The sequence below is a fragment of the Hyposmocoma kahamanoa genome, unplaced genomic scaffold (genome assembly GCF_003589595.1).
Source record: "Hyposmocoma kahamanoa isolate Upper Pololo Valley unplaced genomic scaffold, ASM358959v1 80, whole genome shotgun sequence".
Classification (NCBI taxonomy): domain Eukaryota; kingdom Metazoa; phylum Arthropoda; class Insecta; order Lepidoptera; family Cosmopterigidae; genus Hyposmocoma; species Hyposmocoma kahamanoa.
Window position 1 is genome coordinate 10262962 of NW_020654051.1, and position 23924 is coordinate 10286885.

The 23924-nt window shown below is 34.3% G+C and overlaps 1 protein-coding gene across 1 annotated transcript in view; it reads right to left on the reverse strand.

Annotated features, from left to right (window-relative positions):
* Positions 1-414: 414 nt before the first annotated feature.
* The window catches only part of LOC113233848, a 49610-nt gene continuing 26100 nt past the window's right edge, over positions 415-23924 (reverse strand). Inside the window, exons 2-4 of the mRNA XM_026469070.1 lie at positions 13348-13458; positions 11159-11266; positions 415-1216 (exon numbers count right to left, since the gene is read on the reverse strand). Of these exons, the coding sequence (XP_026324855.1) occupies positions 1071-1216; positions 11159-11266; positions 13348-13363 (270 nt within the window). The 5' untranslated portion in view covers positions 13364-13458 and the 3' untranslated portion in view covers positions 415-1070. The remainder of the gene's footprint in view (positions 1217-11158; positions 11267-13347; positions 13459-23924) is intronic.

The window sequence follows — 23924 nt, forward strand, 5'->3', positions numbered from 1 at the left end:
ATATTTTTATTACATTTTACACAACAAGTTACACACACATATATAAAGAAGTAGACTCAAAGACGCAAAGGATAATCTTAAGAATTCGTTCTGAAGCAATGAAATATGAAACGGATTACGTCACGTACCACATGACAATGCGATTTCTTTGTTTCTTCCCTAGTAAAGGTAAATTGCACAGGGTCCTTCCATAGTCGCGGAAAAATGTTAACAGTTGATTGTACACATAAAACAAGTTTTAATTTTTGCGACCCATCTCAATCACGTAAACTCTACGCTGTTCTTTACTAAATATGTTCACTGGCTTAGAGCGGTTACACAATCGCGACTTAAACAGCAATACAAACGCGCGTTTCTGAAACGCGCGTTTGTATTAACGTTATTTGTAGTAACGCTTGACAAAAGTAAAGAAGCTATTTCAATTTTCCTCAAACTCACTTTCTATCACAGTTATATAGAATCCAATTCTAGTTCCTTTCGCTTTGGTGTCTTTTCTTTAAAATATTTATTTAGTTTTAAATACCACACACGCTACATTCGATGTTTTCCCTAAAACAAACAAGTATTCGTGCTAAGCTATACATATCTACATGTCTTTGAAATTTAATTGCTATTGTCTTTGTAGTTGAAACTGGACAGTGCAATACACATTAATCCTTTTTATCCAAAGACGGCAGTATGTTATTTATAAGTACGTACACAGCTATAGTATTTTACCCAACATGTATAATATATACATGCATTACAGGATAGTATTCTCTGAACATGAAGTTAAAAGTGACTAATTAATATTTTAAATCAGTTTCGTTATTTCTGCTTTGTGGTGTAGCAGAATGCAAGTTTTAATCTACAAAAATGTATCGAAACTACGCGTTGATATAAATCTCCTCTTTCTCTTTCAGAGGATAGTCTTTTGGAGGCAGCTTATAGGTATTCCTCACGTACGAAAATCGATGAAAGTTGTAGAAATACTCCTTCCCATCTGGCGAATATTGAGGATATAAGCTGTAAGGTGGAAAATCTGCGAAGGAGTCCGCGAGCGCGTGTTTGGCGAACTCCTGTCTGTATCGTCATGAATGCTCCTTATACGACTGCCGTTTAGTGCATTTCTCCTTCAGAATATAGCACAAAGCAATAGCTATAAGAACAGCTATAGCAATGGCCATGCTAATACTGATCCAAATTATCTCCTCGTTGATGCCGCTCGTCGACTTCCCTGTAAAAATAAAAACAAATAGTGTTTTCTCGTGAAGGTAACAAATAGCTACACTTTTTCCGAGTTGCGAGGGTAAAACGCCCGAAAAATACAAGCGAGTTTCTTGACTGCCAACAATTGATCCGAAAATAATTGATTTGATTTTCTTATTATGCTATTAACGTGAATGGCTTCCTAAAATAATACGATTACATAGTCTCATGTAAATTAAATTCGTAGGCAAAGACGATTAGCTCAAGTGATAAGCAAAGTAAATGAATAATTGAGATGTTCTCATAATTACTCCTAGTGTTTCTAAACGAAAAGGGAAAATTTGTCCAAATAAACCAAATACCCTTCGGGGAGCTGAAACATTCAGTTACGGAATTCGCAAATGTGCGGTTATTTATAAAGTTCAAACAACGAGAGAGACAGAGAAAGTGGTTTACACAAGCTGACACACTTTTCACGTTAATGATCTAAACACAGAAACAAAAGCTCTTGATTAGTTCAAGTAGTATCTGTAGCACATAATACGTATTCCTTTAAAAAGTAGAATTTAAATTTTAATTATTCTATAATTCATGTAATTTTCTCGGCATAGTATTAGACTCTCAAACTCTCAACTGACGTGGAAACTACAGGTTGATTCAGTATGTGCAAAGGTGAATCGATGTGTATTTGCTTTTCACCGTCTAACGCACTTATGAAGACTGCCATGATGGCCTACCATGAATTTGTTTGCTCTAGCTTGCCATCTGGGGAAACTGTGTAGAGCTAAATAATTTCTTATCCAGAAAAAGTGCCAGAGCTATATCTAGGGTAGGGCCGCCTAGAATCGTGTAGACTGCTTTTGTGACGTGACATATACATGTACTTTTTTAACTAGATATCCAAACCGCTTGCCTGGCCTTTCCCATAGCACTACTTGTTTTTCTAGGAATTACCGTAATATGTCCACAAAGATAATGTTTTGCCAGCAGCTATCGCAGACTTACAGTTAAACATATTTAAAAAGGAACATTTTGACATCAAAGGATGTTTTAAATGAAAAGAAATTGATATTTTGCTTGTATTTCTGCTGTTCGTACTTCTTTGATATTATTTATGTTTTATTGTTGTTACTTTATTGGCATTATCTTATTTTTGAAGGTTTTGGCCTCTATCCAATTGAGGACAATTCTGCCAGTGTCTGGGTAGTTTTAATAAAATATTGTAATAATTGTAACTTTTTAATTAAAAAAAAAACAATCTCAAAAAATTATATCTATTTGCCGAGTTTTATTGAAATCGGTTACCGAAAAGTGCGTGAACAGAATTCATCCCCTAGTTTGCCGCCCTCAGAGGTGGAATGTTTCCTTAAAATTTAAATGGAACCAATACTGAGGTACCCTCTTTTCCAACAAAAAACAATCATCAAAAACGGTTCACGAATGCCAGAGTTATCGCGTAACATACATAGAAAAAAATACGGTCTCCTCGAACCTCCTTCTTTTTTAAAAAATTATGCCAATTGTCGCCAGTGTCAGTGAAGAATTTCTTCTATTGAAAGAACATGTTATGTTGACATATATAAATCAGACATATGTATATGATGCATTTCGACACTTGAATTGTCTTTGTTTAACTATTGCGTGCCGTCTTAAGCCAAAAGAAATAGCCATATTTAAGAAGTTTATTCATAAATCTTGCTAAATTTTGCTTTGGTTTCTTCAGATTGCCTGTTTGTTTGTATTTGTATGTATTTTGATGATTGTTGGTAAAAGATTATTTTTATATAGTGTTGTTCTTGGAAGCGCACACATTGCGATAGTCTGTTATTAAAATAATTCACTACGAGGTTTTTATTATTTTATTGTTATTCTTTTTACTATTTCAAGTTTACCTACAAATCAAAAAAGAAAAAAGAATGGTTGGAAATTACAAATAAATGGACGACGGGTCTCATACAAAAACTACGAAAAAAATGTCCCATGTCAACCTATTTAAACGTAGTGACATGTAAAGGAATATGAAAAAGCTAAAACGTTGAATTTAAATTGTAATGTCATCGCAGTACTGTCTAATTTTGCTTGCTTCGCTGTCAGTCGAACAAACGAAGACTAAAGCATGAATGACGCTCTGTATACAATTTAACGCCCTATAAGTTCGGACACTTTTTAGCGCGGACCCGACGTCCATATAATTGTAAGTCAATGTTGGAAATCATACGAGTGCCGAATATAAACATTGAATCAAAGACCATCTTCATTTATTCGCTTCATTTTTAGGAGTCAAATTTCAACATAACTTTGACATAATCTAGTCAGATTACATGCAATACCATCATTAGGTTTATCGCTAAATAATTTTATATTTCATTTAGATTAAACAAGACTCATTTACTAGGCATTCTCAGTTCCTGCAAAACAAAATTATCCACTCGTTTCCGATTTTTTCCCACTGACAACTCTAACTACTAAAAATTCATATTTTATAAAGCTGGCAATACAATGACCACGTTGCCGGGTGAAGGCCAATACCAACGTATAGACAGCCTATTTGCCTTGCCTTGCCATCGTTCGGTGTCTCTCGCCTAGCTGACCGAGTGAAGGCGAGCGCTAACGTGTATAGAGCTCGTTTGACGTATCTTGTCACAACTCGCAGTCGCTCGCCTATTCGGCTACTTGTCTCACTTCGGAGAAGTGTCGATTTTTCTGCACAAATCAATGACGCTCGGCCAATAGTAGTCAATTGACATTGCATAATCAGATCTTATAATCAGATATTTGCATGCTATTTAATAAATGCGAAACATGTTTATACTAACACTGTCTCCTGTTACATCTCCTGTTATACCATGTTTTAAGTAAATAAATGTATGATAATAATATTATTATTATTGATAATATTACTACTTTCATTTATTTCCAATATTAAATGGAAGTATTAAAGATTCACTTAAATCAGTCACTGATATTAATTGTATACTAATGCATAAATACAAAAAGCTTACACTATTTGGAAACTGTTTAAAAATTTCTCTATGAAAATATGAATCGTGAGGTTGGAAATGTATAGGAGATCTCGAGATTTATATTTTAAAGTTTTCTCTTTTTTTATATACTCTCAAATTACATTTTATCTGTGCAAATTCACTTTTCGTAATATTTGAGTATTTCTAAACGCAAAACAATAAATTCAAAATTGCATGTGACACTCCCGGATATTCCCATATAACCTAAAATATTCCCAAATGGAATATTGATCTACTTTAATTAAATGTTTGCATGTCGATAATGACTTATCGATATATTATGGTACCACACTAAAGAAATCCGCCATGTGTTCGCTCAATTTTTGTTTATGTATGCACGTTCATTCCGTAATTAGGGCCTTAAAGGATGAAAAAAAATACTGGAAAGGAGCTGCCCTATCTACGAAATAAACGTCCCTACGGATTTTTTTAGTGTTGTACCATAATCATCGATAAGTCAATATCGACATGCAAATGTATGCCTTGAATGTTGAAACTGTTTTTTTTTGTTATGTTTGTAATTTGTATAGTTTACTGTAATGAAAGTATGATTAAAATGTATAATTAAAGTAGATCAATATTTATTGTCATATGGCAATATCCGGGATGATAGATATAAGATTTTGAATTTGTTGTCTGCATATTCTGCACTTCAATTACCATTCTAGAAGTATTTGGCTGTACTGTTGGCTGTAAAGTAAACAAGTATTCTTGCAATACATAATAGTCGAACCTAGGCCAACGCGAGCGCAGCAAATTAATATACAGCTAATGCTGCTGTCTACACGCTCGACAAGTTTCAAAAAGAGCATTACAAACGGCCATTGTAGATGGGTTTTGTGTAGCCGCCCACATGTATGTCGCTGTCAGTTATCAATTACATTGCTGCTGCTATTTATTATTGGGCGCCTATAATTATTACGTCAGTGTATCTAATATATGATATATAATGTTAGAGTTGTCAGTGGGGAAAAATCGGAAACGAGTGGATAGTTTTAAGGAATTGAGAATGCTTAGAATGTCTCTTGTTTACTCAAAATTAAATATAAAATTAATTACCAATAAATACGACGATGGAATTGCATTATCATGTAATCTAGTTACATTCAAAGTTCTATTAAAATTTGACTCTTCAAAATGAGCGAACAAACTAAGGTGATTATGTTCCAATGTTTATGTTCGGCAATCCTATAATTTCCAACCATTCTTTCTTTTTTTTTCATTTGTAGGTAAACTTTAAAAATGAAAATAATAATAATGGAAAAATTAAAACCTCGTAGTGAATTGTTTTAGTAACAGAATATCGATAATATATCTGCTTACAAGAACAACACTATCTCAAAATAATCATTATCAACAATTTTGAAAATATAGTAACAAACGGGCAATCTAAAGTAACCAAAGCAAAATTCGGCAAGAGTTATGAATAAACTACATAAATGAGTCTAGTTACATTAGATATTTGGGCTATTGTGTGATTTATAGACAAAAAAATTACACGTGCCGGTGTAATGTAACATTCGGTTGATTTCCGCCTTTTCTACTGCCGCACCCCTTAATGCCGCAGCGACGCATTTTAATCAATACTTATTTGTTCTCATTGTCAATTTATTTTTGTCCAAATTTTTTTTTGTCCAAATTTATTACAATTCATGCGAATAATTCAATAAACCTTTTGGCCAAACATTGGTTTTGACTTCTCATGTACTTCCCTTTGACAACCGGATACGGATTACTCCAAAAATGTTAAAATGAGAACAGTTGGCATTTAAGATGACGTTACGTATTTTCGATTCCCGTGTTTGACGTAAATCAATGTCCTATCTCTTTTGGCTTACGACGGCACGCAGTAGTTAAACAAAGACAATAAAATGTTTATGTTTTCAACGTCTAAATGCATCATATACACATACCGACTGATTTGTATATGATATTAAATGTCCTTTGGTTTCCAGCCTAAGGTTAGGGCAGCTCCTTTCTTTTATCTTTTTTTCCATCCTCTAAGCTTTATTGGCATTGTTTCATTATTTTATTTGACATTGTTTATTTGGCAAATTAATTTTCATTAATAAGTATTATTTAATAATGACCCCATATAAGTAAGTTATCAAAAGGGCTCGGCTCTGCAGTGTACGCGATTAAAAAAATAAGGAAACTTTCAGACGTCGAAACCGCTAGATTGGTTTACTTCAGCTACTTTCACAGTCTAATGACATACGGCATTTTGCTTTGGGGTAATGCCGCCGATATCAATAGAATCTTTGTCCTGCAGAAACGTGCAGTTAGGGCAATTTACAATCTGGGCCCCAAAGTATCTTTGAGAGATAAGTTTAAGGAAATTAACATCCTTACACTAGCCTCACAGTACATTTATGAAAATGTAATTTATGTTAAAAGGAATAGTAATTTATTTATGAAAAATAGTGACAGACATAACATTAATACGAGGAATAGAAATAAACTAGCTTTTCTTGATAGTCGTCTTCACAAAGTCAAAAAATCATTTAAGGGGCAATGTATACGCTTCTATAACATGATTCCGGTTGATATACAAAATTTGCCTTTCACGAGGTTTAAAACTATAGTGAAACAAAAACTTTATACTAAAGGTTATTATACAACTTCTGCGTACTTGGATGACAAAAATCCGTGGTAGTAACCCGTTTAGCTCATGGAGGTAGTCTCGATCTCTGATGTTTGAAATAAAAAAAAAATATTGTAAATGCTATTTACAAAAAGCAACCCCTAGAGTTTCTTGCTCATTCTTCTCAGGGGAATAAAAAAAAAATGCCTTACGAATGAGCGGTAGAGTTTAACCATTGTGACGATTTCAAGTGTAATAATGATTACCTATGAAATAAAGATTATTTTGAATTTGAATTTGAATTTGAAACTTCAATCTAATTTTAATATTTGCGTTTTGTACGGTACGACTACACTTTTTACTCGTAATATCTTTTGTACCGTGTTTGCCGCGAATAAATATATTTAATTTAATTTCATTTCATTTCATAAAAATATCATTGCGGATTACATTTTTTTATATTTCGTGTTCTAAGGTTTTCGCGATTGTTACATATTAGAAATAAAACAATTTTTTCGGATCTAAATCGCATGTATTTGTTTTTTTTTCGCACAACCTAACGTTTCGGGCCCTTTACATAATCCATGGTCACGGCTGACACGTTTCTATATATTTCGCGAAGTTTACTATGTCGCCGTCGATATTATAGGTGTATTGTTCGAGCATACAGATGGATCTATCTATCAGAGAGAGCATGCAATTTGTAATCATGAAATAATATAGCTTTGAAAGTTAGATAAGTACACATGTGAATACCGATTTGGAACGCTATCGCGTCATAAATACACATATCACTATAAGGCAAAATCAGAAAAATCGTCGATAAAACAATTTAAACTAAACTGAAATGAATTGCAAGTGTCAAAGCCTTGTTTAGTACTTAACAATAAACGACACGTTTGTACGATTTCTATACACATTTCAATTTTAGGAAAAAGACTCGCCTCGCCTTGTAAATTAGTAGGATTTACACTTGTGGAAGTATATACAGCAATATAACATTCGGACACGTTGAAATATGTATGTTCTTATGAAATATACTTTTCTTTTGTCAAGTAGCGCTAAATAATCCTAAACTCATACAAAATAATGACCTAATTCGAAATCCAATTAAAGTTCTTACCATTAATATTACTGATTCAAACGAGCAATAATATTCCTTCTATTTTATATTCTTTTAATAAAAACCGTTATACCCGGTGTAGCGTTCTTTAGTATTATAAAAGTAGAGGAGTTTTTCTTTGCGCTTGCTAGCTCCCAAGAGTACATTCAGGTAATTCGACACACGAACGTTGTAGTAGGATTAAACTTGACAATTGAAGACCTACTTACATTGTGAAGGGTTATATGCTACGCGTCTAATGAACTTTCAAAGGGTAAAGATGGGTGAGTGTAATATAATTTGATTGCTTTCCAGTCTGTGCAATAAATCGAACAGAAATTGAGTGTACAACGCGGAAATATAAAGGAGGAAATTGATTTATCAGTGCCTCCGGTAATGCATGGCGAGGCTTTAAACTTACATTATTCAGTATCCAAGCTCCCATGTGTGTGTTATGAAATATTAATCACATAGTTTATATCGACTCCTCCTGCGTTATCTATCGTAAGCCACAATAATAGATGCATTTTTATAAAGAATTTTATTGTAAGTCTATTATACATATTGAGCAGTAAAATTAAAAGCTTGAAAAATAAAGTTTGTCTTATGTATCTAATTTAATTGCAGTACCTAAACTTGTTAAGAATTGCAGGTATTATGATCATATCGAGTTCTTAGGTTTTCGCGATTGTTACACATAGGAAATGAAACTATTTTTCCGGATTTAAATCACGTATATTTGTTTTTTCAAACAAACCGACGTTTCGGGCTCTTTACAAGTCAACCGTGACCATGGGACCTGTAAAGGGCCCGAAACGTCGGTTTTTTTGAAAAAACAAATATACGCGATTTAAATCCGGAAAAATAGTTTCATTTCCTATATTATGATCATTTTAGTCCTTTCAACATAGCCTTACAAAGTTGACAATTTGGGGTTACGATTCTATAGGTAGGAAGGACCGATATGTATAATGTTCATTTAAAGTTATTTCAAGTTTTTCTTCTCACAAATTATCTTAACTGAAAAAGATTTACTCATTTTTTCTTGCTATAGGTACTTATATATTTGGAGCATGAGTCTTTCTACTAAAAGCTTTACTAAAAAGTAAGCACAAAAGGAGATTGACGTCGTCACAGTATTACAATACAATAACTTCCCTACAGTAGCGCAACGCCTTTGACGTTCAGTGACACTGTGTCGCCCGTGTAACGTTGTCATACGCAGATATGCAAGGATTGTCACAAAATGAAAAAGAAAAATGTGATTATTATTATAAGGTATTGGTATATTATTATAATGTTGCTAGGCAACCAATGATAGCAGGTGAAAAGAACATTTCTTTTGTCAATGCTCAGTATTTTCGGATACACAGGCTGCTCGTGTATGGAATTTAAATAGCTAAGTAGATAATTTGGTTACGTAGAAGTAATACTTACCTAGTCAAGAGAAAAAGAAACAAAATTGTTAGATTTTATTTTGTATTAATTTACTACAACGCTGCCAGCATCTTAGGCACCTTGCCGCGTTGAGCCAATTTTATTCTTTTAGGTCTAGTTTTAGTTTCTAGTATCTAAGCTTTTATTGTAACATTAGGTCGTTGAAATTGAAATAAATAATTCATATTTACTACATATTTCATCCAACATCAATTTCCGATTCTGAACTTGAATTACTTATTGAACTTAAATGTTTGCAATCTCTCCCTTCAAATCAGAGAATCATTAGGGTTGACAGAGTTTTATAAACAATTGACTACTGGTAATTTTAATGTTAGTTTCAAATCACTTCTAATCACTAAAGAAACTTGTATTGAACGAAATTCATCACACATATGACTTCAAGATTAGTATTATCAATAGCCTAGTCAAATTTCGGAGAAAATATTGCAATTGTGGTAACTGAATAACAGTCTGAGGTGAAAACCCTAAAAAACCTTATGTTTTTGTTTGTTGATATTTATTCTACATCGAATTGGCTAAAGTATAATAAATCTCGTCTTTCATACTCTGCTACGACTTCCGTATTCACTCAATAGCATATTATGGTGTACTCCAGCAAAAACTGGGACATGTTTTCGAATACTAATTTAGTCTTATCACAAAAAGAATTTTAATTTTTAGTAAATATTATCATTTTTTTGTGGATTTGTACATATTATATTCTTTATTGCACCAAATAAAATACAAAAGAAATATTAGATTAACAGAAAGTGAGTAAACGTGACTTATCTCTAAAAGAGATCTCTTCCAGCAACCCAGGGCAGTGAGAGCTAAGGTTATAAGCGGGCAATAGCGTGCAAGAGAGAGTGCGGAAGAAATATAATAAAGCACACAAATAAAAAATAATAATAATACCGTTCCTTGCATAATGAATAATAATAAATAGCATCAATATGCAAATAGTGTAAAATATATATATAGCTACACATATATACATAATAAGTATGTAAAAAAATACAATAAGATAATTACTAAGATCGAGAATCAGCAAGAAAGTGTGCTTTCAACGTTTTCTTGAAAGAAGCGATAGACGGGCTAGGCTGGATATGGGAAGGAAGTTGGTTCCACAACTGCGTTGCACGAGAAAAAAAGGAGCTAAAAAAGAAATTTGTTTTACAGTTAGGACGAACAAGCATCTTAGTGATGCACGAACGCCTTGAACGGATGGGAGGGGGTAGTAACTGGAACTGGCAGCGAAGATAGCAAGGGCAGTTGGCGTCATGAAGTATATTAAAAAGGGCGGACAGGATATGCACATCACGGCGAAGGCGAATTGGGAGCCATTATAATTGAGCGCGAAATTCGGAAACACGGTCAAACTTACGGAGACCGAAAATAAATCGGATAGCCAAGTTTTGTCGGCGCTCTAGTTTATTCATAAGCTCTTCGGTCACATCTAAATAACAAAAGTCGGTATAGTCGAGTAAGGGGAGTAAGTAAGAAAAGGGAGAAAGTATTGAAGTCGTTTGAGACAGTGAAATGAGAAGTGCTAACCTCGTTGACATGAGATGTCCAAGACAACGTGCAGTCCATTACTAGACCTAGATTTTTTACTTTGTCAGTATATGCAGTGGGAGTTCCATCATATCTTTTGACATAAGTATCGAATGCAGTGGAAGTTTATCGTTTGCCTTATGTGTAAGTAAATTAGACTTAAACAGTAACGATTTTTATTTTAGCCCTAATCTTTTTGTAAGTTTTTTAAATGTACAGAATATAGGTATTATATATTGCTTACATACGCCTAAGTAAGATACATACCTCCCATTTTGTTAGAGTAGCCGCCAACTTTGCCGGCGACACGCGCCGAAGCGCCGCCGGCACCAACAACCACCATCACCACGACACCAGTGCGCGTGTACATACGACCTATGAATAGAATAATTAAATGACTATCTTTCTTGCTCTTATAGTTCCCGTTTTTTTAACCCTGTTTATGTGAAAGCTAAGTTTTGTTACATGTTATTGTATGGACTTCGGAACAAAATTTGGCATTTTTAAGACTAACGTGCTTGTTTGCCAACTCTAGTCTATTACTAAAACTTATGAGCAGGTGTTTTTTAAACCTACTCGCTATTTTGAAATAACCTTATTAATGAAACACATGTTCATTAATGTCAATAGCAATTTCATGTCAATAGCATTAACTACAGCGTTCCTGAACTCGCGTGGTTCCCACGTGAAATGATAAACCGTAAAGAAGTGAATGGACAGGGAATGTCAGTAATAACAAGTGGACAGATGGGCCCGAATTAGATATTACAGAGTAAATTTCAGAGGACGGCCGCCGATACATTGCATAAAAGGTGACGGGATGATCTAAGCAGCTTTGTTCACGATTGATTAGTACGTGTCTTTGACAGAGACGAGTGATGAGAGTTGGTGTGTAACACTTATAATTGTTAAAAAAATCAAAATTCAAAGACGTTGAATTGATTACTTACCTTCACAAACCCTTCCTTACAGCAATTAATTTCGTTGAAAATTACGATTTATTACATCGCTCCCTTAGTAATAAGTTATTAAAGAACGCGGTTCCTGCGCTCGTTTCATGTCATATACTTATTAAGGATTTAATGTGAAAAGATAGCAGAATTTCAGGCATTTCCACCGTGACGTTGATAAAACAAATTGGACGAAACAGTGTAAGAACACCTTTAATCAAAGTGGATTTAGGCTATTGAGGAAATTCTTGAGTGAGTTTATTTGAATAATTTGGCCAACTTGTCCTGAAGGGATCTGTCGTTGTTTGGTTAGCTAACAAAGTTACTCGGACGGCCCTTTCATGCTCTATACAACGTTTCATTGACAACATTCCCTGAAGTTACACGTACAAGGGACATATTGTGTCCCAACCTTGTGTAAAAAAGGTAGTAAGTACATTTTGATTTCTTTGTCTAAGAGTCATTAGGAACAGCAATAAAAGCGCGCTTACGTTTTTGTTTTGTGAAAATGAGAAATCCCGCCATCTCAGTCTCATGACAACTGCAGTCTTTCAGGTATTCTATACTGTATTAAAGTATAGTGAAGTAATTCTTTTCTGAGAACGTTGTAATTTTTATGAATTTTATACTTTCTTTTATTTAGGTAATAACTTAAAGCAATAGAATATTTCTATCTTTTACAATATTTTTTACATGAAACGTCGGCGTCGGCTTGAAGCCCTGTAAGATCATTAGAAGCGTTTTTGTCTTCAAATTGTGAGAATCTACAAAAAGTTTATTTTTTTATTTAACCTATCACGAGAATTATTAGTTTTGTTATACGTGGCAGGCAGATCTATGTAATTGCATTTATTTATTTGTAATTAAATACTGCATGAGAGATAAATTATTGTAAGTCAGCTTCTGTAAAATGACAATTTTTTGGGAAAGAGGCTTAAAGATACTACGAACAAAATTAGTCGATAACTTTTTTATACTTAAATAGAAAAGTCACAAAATTTCACATGTTATGTATATTATTGTTATTGAACTACATTTGCATTATTTTTATGACTTTCACATAAAAATGATCACATGATAACACTTTTACAGCATGATCACATGTGACTTTATTATACTGAGGGAATGATTTTTTGCCCGGGTGTTTAGAAATTGTAGTGCCAATCAGAGCTTTAAAATATATAGACCTGAGTGGCACTGCCACCTTGAGACATAAGTTGATAAGTTTCATGTGCCTGTAATTTCACCAGCACCCTTAACCCTTCAAAACCGGAACGCAGTAATGCTCACATTACTGCTTGGCGGCAGAAATAGGTAAGGTGGCAGTACTTCCCAGCACGAACTCCTTCACAAAGAGCTCTACTGACACAAAACTTTATTCGTTTACTCGTAGCATTTATTTATTTTTAATCTGTGTGGTAAAGTCGCCTTAATATATGTAAGCGGATGTCTGAAAAGTTGCCTTAACAACACCTTATTCAGTATATTATTGGTGATAAAACTTACGTATCGTAAACGCCATCTTGATGAAGAATATTTATTGCGTTAATCTTAATGTTCTTGTTTAATGTTTACGATGTTGCGCAAGACGACTGTCCGTTTTCCAGCATTTCGAATCTGTAACAAAAAAAAAATGTTGTCTGTACATTGTTTTGAAAAAAAATTGGATTTCACGTTGTAGTGTAGTAAGTTATCTATTATTATGAGTTAGTTTTAACTAGAGTTTAGTTTTAGTGCTTGTCAGCAATTTCTACTTTTTTCTAACAAGCACCTAAAGGGAATGGCACATTTTTGTGTTTTTATGTTTACCTATGACCCATAATGTCTAATATTCACGTAGTACTTGTCGGGTTGTGCAAACAAAAAACTGGACGGCGGCATTTTTTGGAGATAGAGAAACAGAACTCTCATAAACAACCATAGATGTATATCTATGTATACAACAATATGCAATAATAGCAGTGCGTGTTGTTACCGAAACTATTTTGGCCACGCGCTTTTCAGTATTTATGCATATTGCTACGGCAACCATATACATTTTACAATGATCACTTCGACGATACATAGTATACTTAAATAGTACATTAGTAAGAGAGTCCGAAATTTTTAACACATTTGAAGATATTTCCCTAAACAGAAACTAAACAGAATTCCTTAAGCGTCCTTAACAATAGGTATTACTATGAAGGTGAAAAACGCGATTGTCATTTTTCTTCTTTTCATAATCCTCTAATAAGTCAGTGTCAACGTTAAGGCTCTTAGTCAACATCACCGTGAATTATCCTGTTGCAGTGATAAATACCACTCGATCAAGAAATTACTTCTTATCGGATTATAATAACCAGTTTCCATGAATAAAATAATTGTCACAAAGCTGTACTGCACGAATATTTGTGTGTTGTATTTCCAAGCTAGAAACATAATACTGTCTAGGATAAGGGTAAGCATCTAGAATATTGTCTACAAAAAAAGCAGTTCGCTAAAATGATAAAGAGTTATACGAGATGTTCTACAAACCCGATTCGGACGCATTTGACTTGTCTCCGTAGTTTTTGATCGCTAAAAATTAGTTAAGCTATAAGAATTGTTTTGTGATTGGTGTTTACTTGAAGCTGATTAATCATCCTACAAATTAAAGAAATTTCACTGAGAAAACGGTTAAGCTAAATGAGAATTTTTATAGCCTCTTTTGTTGTACTGTCACTTGCGGATATCCAAGTACCTTCAGATTCCGAATAATTTTATTTGTCAAAATCAATTGGCAAGCATAAATTTCAAATGACATCTCATCAGTGTTGCCATTAAAAATAATACAAATATTTTTGGGGTAAATTTGAACACACAGTACATACAATTGCGGTGATTTGTGGTTACTAAATAAAGGATAGTACAGATATAGCAATAATACAAAATGTCTTCATTGTGCGCTGGATGCCATGAAAAATCCGAAGAAGAAAAATTAATAAATTAATTACGTAATAAATTACGTGCGCATACTGCTTAGAGGATGGAATACTGTCACTGTGTCACTTAGACTGCGCCAATGTCAACGCTTTCATAACACCATGACATCAGAACATAAAGAAAAATGGCGGTGTCAAGCTTGCTACTTCAAGATTCCAAAGACCGGAAATTTAAATACACCGGTGAAGGCGACAGACCAGAACATAACCGCAAGAAATAGATAATGTAACACTTAGGAAATGTGTGGCTCCCCAACAGGACCATGATACGCTCAGTTCTGGAGACATATCCAATCTAGGCGACACCATTTGTCTGGAACCAAATTCTCTGACATCTGAATTATCAGGCAGCCAAGCTGAATTATCCTTGCATTATAAGTGAAATTATAGTACAAAGGCTCCACGAAAATAATAAGAATATTATAACTCAGCTGCGGATCACAATACAGACGGAGATACAGGTAGCAATGAAGTTATTAATAGGGGAAATTAAACAGGATACAGATTGTTTAAGCGAGCAAAATGAGATTAGAATACTGGAAATACAATAACTTAATACGAAAATAAATATACTCCAAAAAGAAAACGATCTGTTCAAGAAGGAAATTAAAAATATAGAAACAAGAACTACACCCATCAGCGAAAACAAAAAAAACTGAAACCGAATGTAAGAAATTCGTATTATATGGCTAAGAAGAATATTATAGAGAATCAGAATGTGATCTATATGATAGGATACAAAGAATATTCCAAGATTTGGTACATGTGGACTTAAACGGATACATAGAAGAAACATACAGAATAGGCCGATATCAAAGAAATGGGAACAGACCACTTGTGATTGAATTGATAAGCAAGAGCCCGGTAAGATATTTAATTGATAATAGTAGCCACTTTCATTGAACTGGATTATCAATATGACAAAGACATTTATTTATCCACAAAATACATAAACAAAAATAAGCGAACAATTAAAACAAAAGAAAAGTATCTAAAGTGGACAAAAAGGATGGAGACTCAGCATTGCTAATTTTCAGGCTTAACTTTAAAGCTATTATTCGCTTGCTGCATCAGACTGGCAAGCGGAGTGTATACTAAACACCAAGCAATGAATAGAGGCTGTCTGTTGCTGCACTATATGTAAAATTTATAATAATTAAAAAAATTGTAATTAAAAATAGAAAACATTCTAAATTTTTATTTGTTTAGTGTCGCTTGTGGATTTAACCACCGACCAATTGCTACTTGATTTGTGTACGGACAGGAGCCATTGTTTAAACTTTTTTTGAAAGAATATAGCGGTTTGGTATATTTTTGGAAGGGTAGGTTATTCCAGCACTTACTCGTTGCGAATCGGAAACTGCCCCTGAATCGAGTTTATTGGTACTTAAACACTGTTCAGTGATAAATCAAGCGATCATCATCGTAACTGATAGTCTGCTGTGACCGCCACCGCGCCAACGGAATCGCCACGCGTTCCACTGCATTTGTCGGAGATCCCTAATTAAGATGTCTGCTGGAAGTTGAGGAAGAGCGCTGCTATGGACAACACACGAGCTCGAAATCCACCTCTAGGGTAAATGTAGTATAATTCAGTTTTTCAGTACTCCTTTAACCTGCCGATCCGTCCCTCTACAGACATTCCTTTTCATATTAGTCCACTTCCCATTTTTTAACATAGACTGTACCAGCGCAGCAGTCAAGCTATATGAACGTACGCGCCGCATATGTACGGGTATACGCATATATACAGAAATTAATTACCTAGAGATATTCATGCTGAAAGTTTTTCACCAAAAACACTCCCGAAAAGAACTTCAAACTCTTCTAAAGATAAGTTGCCATGACGTCTAAACGCTTGGAACCGGTTTGAAAAAGAAAAAGAAATTAAATTTTAATCGTGCACTAGTTAGAAATTAAATTTTAATTTATTGAGCATTGATTAACCGATTATATGATTAACGATTTAAAATAATTTTAACCGATACTGCACCTAAAAATCTCATTTTAACTCGACGTCTGCCGCCGCTGTCATTGTTAAATTTTCTTTCACGCACTCATGCGTGCTTGAACGAGGGAGGGGTGAAAAAAGAGACCGCTACATATTTTTTGCGGTCGAACGCTCGTCACTCTCTCTCTCTCTCTTCATTTGTTCATGTAGTGAATGAATGAAAAGAAGATAGATGGAGAGGTGCAGTCGTAAGAACGGTTACAACCCTCATGGTAGATTTAACGTTGTGTGTTTTTTTATTCGATTTAGGTATCGTTCTTATGGCATAGTCAGCTACGACCCTCTCTATGAGTGCTAACCCCCCAAAAATATTAAATCATAATTGAGTTTCTGATTATCTGATACGAATATACACGCAAATATTTGGAAATTAAAAAAACCTCCCTTTATTAAAAAGTCCGCAAAATTTAGCATGTTACAATCTTTCACGTTTGTGATGTCCGTTGTTTATTGTGTCGGCTTTGTTCATCAAGTCCATCACGTTAGTCACGCCATTTTCCGAAATCTCAAATTAACCAGTTTATATCATCAGTAGCGAGCGAACTTGTGAGAAACGGGTAATTACATAATCGATTAAAATACCGATAACCGAAATCCAAACTGCAATCATGCGTTCGGGTGTAAACCAAACCGGTTCAGAAATTTACCAGTTTCCGAGTTATCACAATTAATAGTTGAACCCCAGCGTAATTAAAACCCGATTGTGATAAAAACTCCCAATTCTCCTACATTGTTTTTGAAACGGAAATTAAATTGTATACAAACAGGAAATTATGTGAGGAAATTGCGTACTTACATGAGTCGAGAGTTCCAAGAAATTGTTTCTAAATTCAGCTTTAACGTTAGGAAAATATATACGAACCTACATATCATATGTATATAAGTATTTCATGTGAGGTCATGCTGTAGTTGACTATATTCCGAAATATTTACTTATTCTAGTAAAAATATTGACTACTTATTGAGATAAATAAAGTGAACTAAAACCTGTCGCTATATGAAGTTCGTTAATTATAGTTTGACGTCTTTTTATAGTCCACTTGAAGTAGGTATACATGTATTAATAATATTATACTTTCTATATATTAGTTTGTAGATTGTAAACTTACATTTGGATGGTTTTCCGTTATAGTTACCTTGGTTAAGATTCTAATTGAAAGTTACTATAGTTTACCATTGTTTCAAAGAAGTATGTGATTCATAATTTGTCACAAATAATATATAATGTCACAAACTTTGAAAAGGCTTATGAACACCATTAACCGTAGGAAGATGTTATACTTTGACCGCGTAATGAGGAACATTAAGTATAAATTACTCCAGCTTATCATTCAGGGCAAAATCGATGGAAAACGAAGTGTCGGTAGAAGGCAGCACTCCTGGTTAAAGAATTGTTCGGCGTCAGCACCAATTCGCTCGTCAGAGTGGCAGCCTCTAAAATTAGAATTGACTTGACAATGTCCAACCTCAGACGGGAGAGTAACCTTGAGAAGAAGAATAAAGTTCCTTAATTGTTACCCGATCATATATCTTGATAAGTACCTACACATTTATCGTTGATGATCTAGGAGCGTTAATAACGTTCCAATAGACGGTCACAAGTTTCCGTCTTTATAATTAACACATGAAAGTTGAGGAATAATTATCTCTCCGACCACGGAACGATCCCGCATCAATTTCCTCTGGGCCTATATATAACTGTTATGGGCTATTTCGCTGTAAAATCAAAGTCTTACATGGTTCAGTTTGATAACTAATTGCACAAGACCAGTATGATAACTTCATATATTCTTAGCAGCGCGATTCGTATGTGTGCACGCCATCCGCGCGCCGTATTCGGACGCACACATTCGCACAATTTCGTGCTGCGCTCGGGTTGCATTGCGCGGGTCGTCGGAAGCCCATATACGTGTTTATTGTCGTGTTTGTGGCAGTTTAAACAGGAATGCCTCAAATTCAGAATTTATCATAATATCATTTATTTCATAATCATAATGAAATGAAATGATGAAATGAAATAAAATGATTTTTATTTGCATAAGATATGGTTAAAAAAGTTTTGATGAAAAATGAGTTAATAATTAGTGCAGCATACCTTACCGATCATCGGCATGCAAAAATTTAAACTTACGTTACACTAAAATATTAATACTAATATGTACCGCAGTGTTATTAATTTATTAAATATATTCTAAAAATTCTTTGACGCTGTAGAAACAGTTTTCCAAAAGCCATTTCTCTAGTTTTTTTACACATTTGATTTGTCGGCAATGCTTTCAAATTATTCGGTATTTTATTAAAAATCTTAACACCCATGCTATAGCAATTTCTTTGAAATAAGTAGAAGTTGTAGTCTGCGGACAATACTTTAGCACCAGTCTGTCAGGTTTCCTTGTCCTTCTAGGATTTACTACTATTGCTCTTTTGAATAGATCTGGTCTTTGTTTCACTAATTTACATAAGTCTAAAATATACACACTGGCTACAGTTAATATTCTCAGTTTAGGAAAAAGTGTCCTGCAACTAAGCAAGGGACCAACACCACAAATCGCTCGTATACATTTTTTTTGTGCCATGCAAACTTTATCAATTGTTGCACTGTTACCCCAAATTATAACTCCATAGCGAATAACTGACGCTATATAACCATGATAAGCATACAAAGCCACTTCCCGAGATATTTTTTCGACAGCCTGCCCAACACATATACAAATTTATTGATTTTGTTACATAGATTATCAATATGGATGTTATAGTTATGGATGTTATTTTTGTTATCAGCAATACAAATCTTTTGATTCCTATAATGTACATTTAGATTAAGTTGTGATTTTCCCTTTAAAGCAAACTGAATGTGATTTGTTTTTGTCAGATTTACATGTAAATTATTGTTATTAAGTCATTCCATTACAGATTCTATAGTAACATTAATGTCGTTTTCATATTCGTTTACATATTTTTTATTAAATGTCACTACAATGGACAAGTCGTCTGCAAATAATACACAGTTATGGTCTGTCACTTTAGGTAGATCATTAATGTACAGAATAAACAGTAAGTGACCCAATACACTAACCTGTGGAACACCGAGTTTATTATGTTTGTATTCTGAGTTATAAATTGATTGAATATTATGATCACCTTTTGCGTGCACTTCGACACTCTGCATTCTATTCTTCAAAAAAGAGTCCAACCACAGCAGAGGTAATCCTCGAACACCATAACGCTTAAGCTTTTGTAATAGAGTATCATGAAACACAAAATCAAATGCTCTAGACATATCAAAACATAGAGCTGTTACATGCTTTTTTGTAATAGCGTATATAAACTTTGTGTAATAGCGTTAGTCAGTCTGAAATAAGCATCTGACGTTGTCCTTCCCTTTCGGAAACCATACTGTTCATCTCTAATAATCTTAAATTTCACACAGTAGTCGTACAATTGAGCACACATACTCCTTTCGAATGCTTTAAACAAGACTGGTGTTAGCGTAATAGGTCGATGCTGCTTATAACAGCTTCATCTCCACTTTTGTAAATAGGTTTAATAATAGATTTTTTTAATATGTCAGGGAACACACCTGTTTCAAAAGACAAGTTGATTAAATAAGTTAAAATTGGTGCTAATTTGTGTCCACACATCTTCATTATTTTGGTTGATATCTCATCAAAGCCACAAGCATTGGAATTTCTTAGTGTTGATATAATTTTGAGAACATCGTGTACTGCTACTGGCTTTAAAAAAAGGAAGAAGCAGATTGTTCGACTGATAATAACTTACTAATATTACCATGACTTGTTGGTTTGGTTGTGTGTGTCAAGGCAATAAAATAATCACTAAATGATGTAGCAATCTTCTTGGGAACAGTAATAGTATTATTTCCATTTATTATCTTCTTAGTTTCACTTGGAGCTTTAGAACCAGTTTGTTCTTTTATTAAGTTCCAAGCCGCTTTACGCTTTAGTTGATACAGCAGGCAAAACATGTCATGAAAAGCTGCAAAAGCACTATTTATATCACGATCTTGAAATGTATCATTGAATGAAATAGATTTAAAGTAATTTTATAATATTTTCTTCACTGTAATCTCGTCTATGTATATACCAATGTCGTATCTCAATTGGTTTACTTTTTATTGGAATGTTTAATAATTGAGCAGTATAATGGTCATACTCCATAAGATACTAATCCGCGATCTTGGTATAAAAAATATCACTCAACTACTTACCCACTGAATTTAAAAAATGTTATTTCAATATACGTGGGGTGCACTATAAGTTTTTTTTAATACTATAAATGCTCAGAAATGAATTTATGGTTTCTCAAAATTTTCTCCGTTAGCGTTAATGCACGTTTTCATAAGAAAGAACCAATTTTGAAAACATTTATGCCACTCTTCCGTAGCAATCTCTGAAACATATTTTTCATATTCTTCGACAGCCTCTTCAGGAGATGAAAATCGTTGAGTTGAAAATCTTAATTTTTGGAAATAAATAAAAGTCACAAGGTGCCAGGTCGGGATTGTACGCGGGATGGCTCATAAGGTCAACGTTATTCACCTTCAAAAATTCATTTGTCTGTCTGGCCGTGTGAGAACTGGCATTATCGTGGTGCAAGATGATACGGCGTTTACGGTTGTTTTGACGGAGTTTGCAAATAACTTCCGGCAAAGAAATGGACGAGTACCAGTCACTATTCATGGTACAACGATTCTCTAAAGCAACTGTAGCTTACGTGTCCAGTTTTATTAAAAAAAAGAGGCAATCATTCGCTTAGAGGCACTTTGCACGCGCGCCACTTTGATTGGTTTCGGCTCATCTCGAAAGACCCATACGCTCGGTTGCTGCTTTGTTTTGGGATCATAACTATAAGTCCAAGTTTCGTCACCTATTACTATGTTCCACATCAAATTTGACGCCCCTTCGTTGAATCTGGTAAGCATGGCATTGCACCAAGTGACGCGATCAGTTTTTTGAGCCTCAGTTAAATTGTGTGGGATCCACCGAGAGCACAGCTTTTTCACACCCAAATGTTTGTGTAGTATTGATTGTATTTGATTCATGCTTAGGCCTAAATATGCCCGAATCTCATGGTATCACATGCCTGTCTGTTTTGATCATACGGCGCACAGCATCGATGTTTTTGTTGTTCACAGCAGTGGACGGGCGACCATCGAAATTCGTCACTGAGATTCACACGATCCAAGGACAAAGATGGGATTGGCGCAGCCTTTTATGATCCTGATGGCAAGACGAATGTGCTATTTCGAATAGACACTAACGTGTCCATAATAAGTGCTGAGCTTGTAGCGATCTCTGAGGCCTTATCTTATATAAACTCTGTAAATTATGACAGATTCTTAATTTTGACTGACTCTAAAAGCTCACTTTAATACATAGCTCGGTCAATCTCGACCATTCCAGGCACCCCGATAGCTTATACAATCATAGACCAGATTTTACAATTGCAAGGTAACTCTAAAACAGTCAGACTTCAGGGGATACCCTCACACGTTGGCATTATTGGTAACGAGAAGGTAGATTCACTTGCTAAGCGAGCTTATTGTACTGGCGATACGATATCTGTTTTGCCCTATTATACAGGTTGTTTGTATAAAATTAAAACTTATTGCCACCAGCTGTGGAAAGAATACTTTGATGAGAGATCATAAGAAAAAGGTATCTGGTTCAAAACAATTCAACCTGAGCCACTGAAAGTTCCATGGATTGATAACTGTTTGATGAATAGACTTGGTGTTGTGACGGCTCCTTCAAAGAAGTTTACCTTTTTGATGGGCATAACACCAACTCCTTATTGTAGCAATTGCGGCGTCATTGAAGACATTTACCATGAAAACCGGTGTGCAAGCCACTCGACCACCGAGGTCGTCAGATTATATTACTCTGCACTAAATAAATGAAGAAAACAATAACTGAATGAATTTCAGACATAAGTTTTTACTTACCTCGTTGCATCTTTCAGAAAACGAAAAAAACTCAGCACAACTCACGACCAATGTAAATAGTAACGTACAATGATGTTATATACAATCCCGAACACCTTGCATTTTTATCCTTAAAGGGTTAGAATATAAAAATATAGTTATCATCGACGAAAAAGTTTTCTCCAGTTCTTTAAATTAAAATTTTCAATAAGGACTAAGGAAATGATGTTTAGTATACCAGTTTCAAAGTTGCATAATAGCATTTTTGAGCAATCAAGCATGTTTAAGCTAAGGATTTAATATTGACAATGCAAGGTGGCTCGAATTATGTGTCCGTAAGTATATTAACATACAAGTTTCGTAATGAATAATTGAAAACTATATTCAAATATCAAAGCCGTCTTAGGGCGAAAACGGCTTGCGACAGCATCTTTGTCGTTCAGTCAATGTGATCGTCAATGTGCGGGGCGTCGTGCGGTTTCTAAAGCCAGGTAGGGGCGGAGAGTGTTCATTCTCGTTACTTTTTTGTTCTCTGCTCATACCAAGTATTTTGTCAAATGACTATACATAATTATAATAGGCAACGTCATGTGAAGTACCACCAATACTTAATTACAATTATGCAATAGTTAAACTTTTTAGAGTTTGCTAAAACTTTTTAGTTTTGTGAGTTATTGAAGATTATTTTTAAATCTAATTTAATGTCAGAAGAAAATGAAAAATACTTATTGTAACTAAATGCATAAAACAAAAATATGATGTTTTATTTTAGATACTCGAAATCATTATGAGTTTTTTTACAACCCTTCGAACACAAAATGGCGCCCCACATTCGTGTTTAACCTTTATCCGGTAGAGCCAGTACATTAAATAAAGTCCCAATCGTTCGTTGGGTCCTTCGTGGATACATTTAATACACAAGCTAGGAAAGGATTATTACCCATTCCTATTTTTGTCTCTCTGTGTGAAAATCAGTTTCTATGTGCCTTTGTTCTTTTATTTAGTTTATATGTACGACTACGTTTACAAAAATGAAATATTCATTTCTCTGAATATGTATGCAAATATATACTAAAATTATAAACATTTGGTTTACTGAATATTAATAACAGTTATGTCTGCTGAATAAATATTTAAATAAGGAATATGATGGTAGCAAATAATT